This window comes from Calypte anna, chromosome 4B (assembly GCF_003957555.1).
Source record: "Calypte anna isolate BGI_N300 chromosome 4B, bCalAnn1_v1.p, whole genome shotgun sequence".
Taxonomy (NCBI): Eukaryota; Metazoa; Chordata; class Aves; order Apodiformes; family Trochilidae; genus Calypte; species Calypte anna.
This window is the reverse complement of record NC_044249.1, coordinates 18,382,466-18,392,352: the sequence shown is the minus strand read 5'-3', so window position 1 is coordinate 18,392,352 and position 9,887 is coordinate 18,382,466. Positions and strand designations below refer to the sequence as shown.

At 43.7% G+C, this 9,887-nt stretch overlaps 1 protein-coding gene across 3 annotated transcripts in view; it reads left to right on the top strand.

Annotated features, from left to right (window-relative positions):
* Window positions 1-203: 203 nt before the first annotated feature.
* The window catches only part of REEP1 (receptor accessory protein 1), a 62,732-nt gene continuing 53,048 nt past the window's right edge, over window positions 204-9,887 (top strand). For all 3 annotated transcript variants that reach the window (XM_030450627.1, XM_030450626.1, XM_030450628.1), the window contains exon 1: window positions 204-330. In XM_030450627.1, the coding sequence (XP_030306487.1) occupies window positions 299-330 (32 nt within the window). In that variant the 5' untranslated portion in view covers window positions 204-298. The remainder of the gene's footprint in view (window positions 331-9,887) is intronic.

The window sequence follows — 9,887 nt, the reverse complement described above, 5'->3', positions numbered from 1 at the left end:
GGGAGGGGGGGTGCTTCCCGATGGGGAGGCCGGAGGGGTCTGTTCCTCCTCCTCTCTCTCTCTCTCTCTCTCTCTCTCTCTCCCTCCCTCCCTCCCTCCCTCCCTCCCCTCCGGCAGCTCCGAGCAGGGCGGGGGGCGGCCGGGCTCGGCTGCGCGTTGGCTGCGGGCGGTGCCGCCAGTGAGGCTGCGCTGAGGCTGCGGGGCCGGATGGCCGAGCCGCCCGCCCCGATCACTCGGGCGGCGGCCGGCGGCGGGCGAGGAGTCGGGACCAGCCCTCCCTGCCGGGAGAGCCACCGCCATGGTCTCATGGATCATCTCCAGGCTAGTCGTGTGAGTAGCTGCCGCCTGGCACCTGGACGCGTGTGCCCGCATGTCCGTGCGTCTGTCTGTCTGTCTGTCTGCGGTGTCCGCGCCTGCTGCCTTGTACCGCTCGTCCCCGCTGTGAATAACGCGGTGGAGGCGATACGGCTAAATTTAGCAGGTTGTTGTTAGGGATGGTGCATTTCGGTGGGTGAAGGAGAAAATAGGCGGGTTGAACGGTATTTTCCAGCGTGGGAAAATTACCAGGAGGTTGGGAGGCAGAACGCCGCTGTGCTGCACAGCGCAAGGTGACAGGGGAGGAGGGCGAGTGGCATCGCCCCGCGATGAGCGCGCTGGGGGTCAGGAGGGGGAATCGAGCATCAGCGGGGGGGAAAATGGACGTGGATTGATTTGGGCAGCGGCGCTTTGTTAGAGGGGCTCGGCGCGGCGGGCAGGGCCTCTCCGGGGCGCTGGAGGAGGCGGCCGAGGGGTCTCCCTACAGCTCTCCCTATAGCTTACCCCTTCTTTGTAAAAGAAATATCAAGACATTCTTTCTTCTATGCAACTTGCTGCCCGCCCTCTCGAAAGACATTCTCGATTTCCCTATAACCTGTCAGCTTGGGAGGAGAAGCGTGTGGCTCTTTGCACTTGTCCTACAGCTTTTCTGTAGCTGGAAGCTCTATAGTTGGGGATGCATGTAGGAATTCCCTGGAAGTGCTTCCCAGACGACTGGGGAAAATCGATCAAGCTCGAGGTGTGTGTTCATCTGCCCCGCCTGAGAAAAAATTCAGTGAGAAAAGGGCATTTTTTAATGCTCCTTTTCAGGGAGGGGTAGTTTATGCTTAAGGTGGGGCAGATGGATGGCTGATCTGCCGTCCCTCTGGAAATGTGGGTGGTCGAGGTTAGTGCACTGGAACAGATGATTCATTTGCCACTTTTCTCTGTCCAGTACATATAACTGCAGACTCAGGAGGACATCTGTTGTGCTCTTAAGTTATAGTAGAGGGTTTGTCACTTTCTTTGTCTGAAAGAAACGTGCCATGATGTTGCACCATCATCATAGTTCCAGAAAGACATTTTCAAGGTCTCCTCTTTTGTTATAAGAGATAAAAAATAAAAAGAAAAACTCACTTTGATTTATCTATAGCTCTGGATCACTAGGACATTGTGTGTTTGTTAGATATGAAGATTTTGGGGGGAATTCAGAGTTTAATTTAACCCCTGTAGGTATATGATCTGGATTCAGCTGTAGCTGTTGCTAGCTGTTACTGGCTTTGCACTTCATCCTGGGAAAGCTTGTTAAATGATTAAATTATTGTATTTGAACAGTATTGTATTAGAACTGCAGCTACCTCTGACAGCAATGTCTGAGATGTAGCTTGTATTGTCCAGAGCTCCTTTTCTTTCCTTTCTACTAGATTAATGTTCATGTTGAAAAAACCCTGACATCATGTAACCAAGCTAATCCTCAAGAACAAAGAATGTGATGGTTAATTCACTTGCTTCAGCACAGGCACATAAACACAGGTGATTCCCTCTAAGATACATGGACTGGGTAAAAACCTGATAGGGGCAGGACACAGAGTATTTGACATCTTCATTCAGGTAATTAGCTGAACATACAAACCTTACCATTCTCTTCAGCTCTCTCTGAATCTCTTGTCACAGTAAGAAACCAACTGTGTAGATGGTGATACCAATTATTTGTTAAGTTAGAATTTGAATAGAAAATGGAATCTCCAGAGTAAATATTAATAATTTTTAAATTGTAGTAATAAAAATAATTTTAAAAGGAAACATAGAGCAAGCCAAGCTTGATCACCACTTTCTTTGCAATGATACTTAGTGTATATTCACCATTTGAGCATATTTTGCATGAAGAGATTCTGGTTTGTTATAGTCCCCATAAGAAATTTGGACTCTGCACAGTATTTCTTAAAATGCCATTTATTAGAGTTAACATTATGAAGAAAAAGAGGAGAGTATAGATAATTTTAGATCTCTTCAGAAGCTGGGAACCTTGAGCTGCCCCACATGGAACAGCTCTCCAGTCTGGATCCAGCATGCTGTATAGATCTGCCTGTGGAAAGATTCCCTTACATTTTGGTCTTTTGAGACTGGTATAGAATTAAGGGGAAAAAGCAGTTATTTCTACAGTCAAATGAAAACAATTTTTTCAACACTTTTAGGTGAAGACAAACAAGGTGAACACAAAATTAAGCCACATGCAGGTGATTTAATTGCTGGTGACCATTGTGAGCTTCCTACAGATTCCTATGTTACAATTAACCCTATGGGGTGGTCCTGCATCCCAGGGGCATGCACAGCAGCACAGGGTGGGACAGAAGGCCAAGGTGTATGTAAAGCACAGCACTGGTCTGCACCCATTCAGGTTAGCTGTTAGGTGTACAGTGGTCTTCATCTTGGGATCAAGACAAAGATTTTAATCTATCTAATTGGTTTTCCCATCTCAGGATGAATCACTAGTTGATTGATCAGTACAAAGAGCTCTAAGTAGAATAGCTGAATAGCCACCTGGCTGGGCTTTTTTTTATTTTATTTTTTTTTCCCTCCTCAGGTCTTATTAGCTGAGAAGGATTATGAGGGAAGTGGTGTAGTTTGGTCATGCTGTGAATATGGCTTTGTGATCTCCAGACTTCTGCTGGTCTCTGTGGGGGTTATGTCTGATATGACTCAGCTAACAGAAAGGGCTTTAAAACAAAAACCAAACCTTTGCTTTGGCTCTTGGATGCTTTGTTGCTTATATTATCCTCAGTTTGGTTGTCACCTTTCTCTGTCTTGGCAATTTCTATTTAAAAAATGTTACTGAAAAAGAGTGTGAACACTTCTCTTCCTCTCCATTGTGAAGTCAGGCAGCTCACTGCAAACCATCTCCTGCATCATTTCACCTTCAGTGTTTGGACTTGGTTGACACTGGTCTGGAGTGCTGTCTTCTTCTGTTCTCAGCTGGTAGCTTCCAGAAGAGAAATGACAGAAACTTCAGAGCAGCATCTTACACTGCCAAAGCTGTGTGGTAACAACGAAGGCTTCATTGTTATCAGGACCTGCACTTAATACTGTACAAATGTGAAACAAGAAGATAATTCTGTCCCTGGCTATCTTTTTCTTTAAGAGCTCAGTTCTCACTCTGCTGCAGTCCAGGTAGTTTTTTCAGTCACCTCAGTGAGAACACGATCAGGATGCTCTTTTTCTGTGGCAGTAAATTACATGTGACTTTTCCACCAAAGGTTTTCTGTGATCACTTCAATTGTTATTGTTGCCTCTGGAGTTATTTGTTGCTTTGCCCCTCACAGTAACTGGAATGGGATAGTATTGTTATTCATGGGTTAATTACAACCCCCCACCCCCCCCACCCCCCGTCATGTCTGCCTACACCTCAAAGGACATCCTGGAACACCTGTATTTCAATTTCTTCCTCTCTGAAGTGTAATGAACTATGTTAAATCTATCTTCCCTGAGACAGACCAGAAGGGATCAGTGGCATGTCCTAACACCTACAGTTTATTGATGTTCCTTTTGAAGGAGACTTTTTTTTTTTTGCCTCAAGTGGTAGAAGCTACTCTTGCAGAAGGACTTGGAATCTATCTTTGTTACTACAGTCCAGTTCAGGTAGAGCACACAGCACTGGCAGTCCTAGGTGGTTACTGGTCTGCTTTACTTTTTGGCTGTTGTCTAAAAGCATTTTGATGTTAAAAGTGGTATACTGTATATACATCTTGTATTTACATGGAAATCCTGTTATTTTTCCAGAAACCTGGAACTTGCTTTTTGTGCTTGGGGTCATGCAGAACAGAAGCATGGGTTTTGGCTCCAGTTCTGAAGTTAGGCACATCACACTGCTTGTTGAAAGCCTTTCAATCTGGAATACGTGACAGAGGAAGGAGATGTCAGTAGAAATGAGGCTGGATCAGACAGTTTGTCAATAATTGAGATGACACTGCATGACTTAGGCATTTGAATTCCTGTTGTGAGTAGCTCAGAAGTGCCTTGTGAATGATAATAAATCGGCTAAACATGTTCTTCATGGTGAAAAACCACAGCCAGAATTATCCTTTTTCCCTGTATTTGTTTTCTTTCAAACCAAAGTATTGGTAATGGCCTGGCTGATCTCTTATGGTCTGATATGAAATGGTGTGGCAGCTTCAGCTGTGTTCACTGGGAATTTCTGGTCCTATGTGGAAGTAACAGGGATCTGGGGCTTTAACAGAGGCATCCTTTCTGCTGGCTGCTGCTGGAAGTAGGTAGGTCTGACAAAACCAAAGAGGAACTGAAGAAACTTAGAAACTCATAAGTGAAATTTCCTTCCCTTTCACAGTTTGTCAGCTTTCACTTTCTTGGGTATTGTGATGACTTTTTACATGTGATGACAGGGATGTCCATCCCTGGACATTTTTAAAAAGAGACTGATGTGGCACTCAGTGCCATGGTTTGGTAACCACAGTGGTAGTGGATTAAGGGTTGGATTTGATGATCTCAGAGGTCCTTTCCAACCTGGATGATTCTGTGATTCTGTGATGCCATTTTAGCAAGGGTATGTGAGACTGGCCACCCCCATCCTCAGCTGGTGTAAATCCATAGTGCTACTGAGTCTGACATTGATTTAATCAAAAGACACAGCTTACATCAGCAGAAAATTTCCATTTGGGAGAAACCTAGTAGATCCTTCCTCCTCCTGTTTTTCATGTGTGTAGGAAGACTGAAGAGATTTATGAATGACAAAAAAGAAAAAAAAAGTCATGTATAGAGAGAGATTATAATTAGAGGAGATATATAACTATATAATATATATATATTATATGATATAATAGATATAATAGATATATAGATAAGATATAATATAGATAATATAGATAATATGAGATATATAATAGAGGAGATTATAACTAAAAACCAGTAAGTTGCACAGTCTTATGTGGCAGAGTTAGGATCTGCTCAAGTGAGAGAGTGAGCACAAGGCATAGCAGAGCCCTGTGCTTTTAGTTACTGAGATGTCAGCATTAGCCTCTCAGTTGATATATGCTCCATATGTGAAGATCCTTCTGCACAGTCCATGTTCTTTGCTTGGTGCTGGCAGGTGACGTGAAGGATTCTGTTATTTATTGCTCTGTAGAGGCCTCAATGTGAGCGGTGTGAAATTATGTGAACATACAGGAATGAACCTAGTGTGGCTTGAGCTCTCAGCTAAGCCTCTGGGATCAGCTTGCAGTAGGCTCCTATACATGACTCTTCTGAAGCTGGGAAGTGGGAAGGCCAGAGCCACCATCCATACACCCAGAATTCTCTCAGAAATGTAATCTGTACAATGAGGTGGTGTAATCCCTCTGACACTGATCGTGCAGTCACGCACCGCTGCTCTCCCTCCCATGAAGAGCAAGTGGTCGCTGTGGCTCCCACCCCCCGCACCTCTGCTGCAGCCCTCGGGGCTCTGCCGAGGGGGCAGGACCTGTTGGTGACAGTAAGTGACAGAGGAGCAGCCCGCGCAGGTGCGACATTTGCTTTGCCCTTCATGTGAAATGTGACCGTGCTGATCACACTGCAGGGGATAACGCTGCCTGCTGCTTTGTCAACCGTGACCCAGATTTGCCTGCACAAGCACAGATGTGTTGGAAATGCTCTTAGCCCCACTGGGGAAGGTTTTCTTGCATACACATCACAGGCCTGGTTTGGTCAGGATGGAAGTTTCCCAGGCAACTCTCAGCAAGACAAGAGGGCATGGTCTCAAGTTGTGCCAGGGGAGGTTTAGGTTGGAGATTAGAAAGAATTTCTTTACGGAGAGGGTGATCAGACATTGGAATGGGCTGCCCAGGGAAGTAGTGGATTCTCCATCCCTGGAGATATTTAAAAAGAGACTGGATGTGGCACTCAGTGCCATGGGCTGGGAACTGCAGCAGTAGTGGATCAAGGGTTGGACTCAATGATCTCTGAGGTCCCTTCCAACCCAGTCGATTCTATGATTCTATGATGTTTTACCAGACTAGAAGTTGTGGAATTAGCTAAATGGCTTGGCCTTTGCAGATGCCTTTGTGGGACCCTTTCCATTTCACTGTATTAAGGCACTTCATTAATTCAGTATTGTGTCACCAGAATAATTTTTACTACTGCTTTATTGGTAAGAGCACTGAGGCATAGAGAGATGTGTCCACTATTCCACAGGAAACCAGTGGTAACAGGTAGCACATTCCTCCAGGCTCCTAGATCAATAAATTAATGAAAGGGGATCCGATCATGGGAATTGGGCATTGTGTTTGTGGTTTGTTTTATGGGTTTGTGATGCGTGTGGGAGGGTTGCAGCAAAATTACAGACTTAAAAATAGATTCTACCTGAAGCAGTCAAACAGCTAAAGACTTAAATATTCTGAATAATGTCCCATTTCCTTTCAGATTCTCACTGCTGATGTCAGTGTCATAGACAACAGAATGTAACAGCCAAACTGCCTAATTCAGTCTATTAAGGCACTACAGTACCTAAAATTGGTAGCTTGGTCCCAGCAGGGAGATTTAGAGCCAAGTTAACTCAACCTGTGGTCCACAGCTGGCTGACAGTCCACAAAACATCAGGCAATCTGGGAAAATATCTCATCTCTAAACAAGAAACCCTCATACAGGCAGTTGTCGCTTACTACTAAGATTTAATCAGGTGATACCATTGTTAACTACAGTTTTAATTACAAGTTTTGTAACTGTCACTGCTGTTTTGTAAAACACTGATGTTTCAACATTTTACTGATTCCATGTGGTTTACCTATCATCTGTTTTAAGCAACAGTGGGATCCAAAGTGAGCTGTGTTTTTCTTTCAAAGGGTGAGACAGTCCAGTGGTTGAGAAACACCCTTCTGTGCTTTTATTGCAGTTAATAGAGGGAGACAGACACCTCTGAGAGACTTCCATTAAAAGTCATGTGTTGCATAGAGAAATTTTTTTTCAAGAAGAAACTCTTGGCACAGAGAAGACAAAGGAGGGGATGTAATAATACCTCCTACTTCTTGACCAATTGCTTCCAGGTACTAAGCAGTGCCTTTACCTTTCTGCTTCCATCTTTCAGCAGACAGAGGTGGTATCTTGGGAATGTTCAGGCTAATCATAAAGGAAATTGAAGATCTAGGTGCTGCAGTATTGGCCAGTTTGGAACCTTTAAATATAAAAATTTATTTTGTGTCCTTATTAGGAAGCTGGGGCCTGAGCCTAGATTTCCTTTTGTCTGACTCTGCACTTGACTTGCTCAGAGTCACTTAGCAGATGTGAGGTACCTATCTGAGGGGGATGAAATGGCTCAGTGGAGGGATGCATCTATGTAACCAGGCTCTTTGCAAGCAAAATAGTTGGATGGCAAAATCTCATCCGAATCACCTGTGTTCTCGAAGCTAATCACATGCTGCTTTTTGCAAAGGGAGGTATCACTTTTCCTATCACTTGTATATTATTTAAATTGCAAGTTCTTTGAGGCAGGAAGTATTAATTAGTATTTTTGATTTTGCATCACCTTGGACAATTATGTCTCTAGTTAGTTCTCCTATGTACTGTAATGATAAAAAAATAATATATATGAAAAAATGTAATTCAGCCTTCTAGGTGAATCATTTATGACACTGATCCTGTGCTCCTTGGTAATTTATTTGTGACACTATTACTTGTGCAGTGTTCTTGTTCTGTTTTGGCATTTCACATGCATGTAGTAAGAGAAGATTCCTGCTCTGACAAGCTCCTAATTTTAAGCTGATGAAATACAGGCAAAGCAGATGGTGAGCAGAGTGATGAGAATGAAGTAGAAATGACAAAATGAAAACTGTTTTATCTTTCCATGGCTTGTGTGCTTCTAAAGAGAAGGGCAGAGATAACAGGACACACCTCTTAATTCTGCAGGCAGGACTGGAAACATGAGTGCTATTTTCCTGGGCCTCAAACACACAACCACTGCATCTTTTGATACAAACTTCAGAGCAGGTACATCTTCTTGGCAGGGCACCCTGCTTTTTGTTTCTTGTAGACACATTTTGCAGGATTTAGGAGGGGAGGAGAGGGGATTTTAATTTGCTATGGGTGGTAAAGCAGCAATCTGCAGGGTGATAAAAGCTGCCACAAGGTCAGAAGGGCAAGGATGGTATGGAAGGAGGAAAGAAGTTGGTTGTACAGTAAGTAGAAACAAAGAGTGAGAGTTATGTTTCAGAAGGGACAGACATTTATATGGAGGCAGAGAATTAGGTGTCAAGCTGGAGATTGATTCTTGGGAGCAACAGGGGACAGCCAGGTACTCTGGCTCAGTGTCATGCTTAGTAAAGGTTTGTTTCTCCAAATACTGCCTGCTTGCTTGCTGTTTCCCTTACTGCTAACACACTAATTGCTAATAAATAAACAACAACCAATACCAAAGGAAGAATCAGTCAAGTGGTCTATAAAGCTGCAGTCCATCTTTCCTCTTTCATGGAGCCAACAGCAATCTCCTGCTTTCCAAAATGGCAAATTTGGCAAAGCCAGCATTGAAGAACCTATTTGTGAGTAGCTAGAAAGAATGCTCCTCATCTCTGGAACATTGTGCCTTTTTGGACAGGTCCTAGGGATGCCAGGGCAATGTGTGTAGCCTGGTGTTGAGTCTACCAAGCAATTAAATGCTATCAGAGTCAACAATCAGTTGCAGCTCCTGCTCAAGAAGCACTTCTATTCTTTTGAGTTTATGCCATTGCTTCCTTTCATTCAGCTCAGTTGAGCTCATTTATTCTATTTTTTGTTTCCAGCCTCTAAATAAGTATTTTTAGAAGAAAGCCAAAGCTTGTCTCATGTTTTGGAGAGAGGCTGATGACCAGTAACCAGCCTTGTATGAGGGAGGAGGGAAATACTTGTGCTGCAGATTTTACATGGGAATACCAAGAGTTTGGGTGAAGTGGTACTGCAGACTGCTTGTGGGAAGAGATCAAATGATTTATTCTGTTATTTATTCTACTATTTATTCTTTCTTAATTTGGTATCTGTAAAATAGGCATAGTGATAACTTCTGTCCACCTAAACTACCAGCTCTTTGCTTTATATTTAATGGTCTCTGATGTGGGCATGAGACACACTCCCTGGAGTAGAACAGTAGAACAGAAGGAGCAGTGTAACTATGAATTTTGAGCTAAAATTTCCAAGCCAGTGGTCAAAAGTTCAGTGATGCTCTGGAATGTTTTGTGTGGACTCTGTTGTGGAAGAGCTCTCCTGACTGTTACCCTGAAAAGAGCTCGTGAAGAAGAGAAACCAGGAATCTTAGGTGGCATTTCAAGAGAAATAGCCTTCTAGGGAGAAACGGGAAGCACTTGGTCAAGATTGAGAGCAAAGCAATCCCAGGAAGATGACCTTCTCCTGTCATCACAGCATTTCATGGGGATTTCAGAGGATGTGTCTGTGCATGCCTGAACTTAGACCTATGAACCATCCATATTATGTGACCCACAAGAAACTATCCCATTAGGTCAGCCTGAATACCACCACCTGACTTCTAAAATCTACTTTCAGAATTCATGGTGATGCTTGAAGGAGAAAGATGGATGCTGAAGCTGCTCTAAGGCTCCCCCTAAATGGCTCTGAGTTTAGTGATA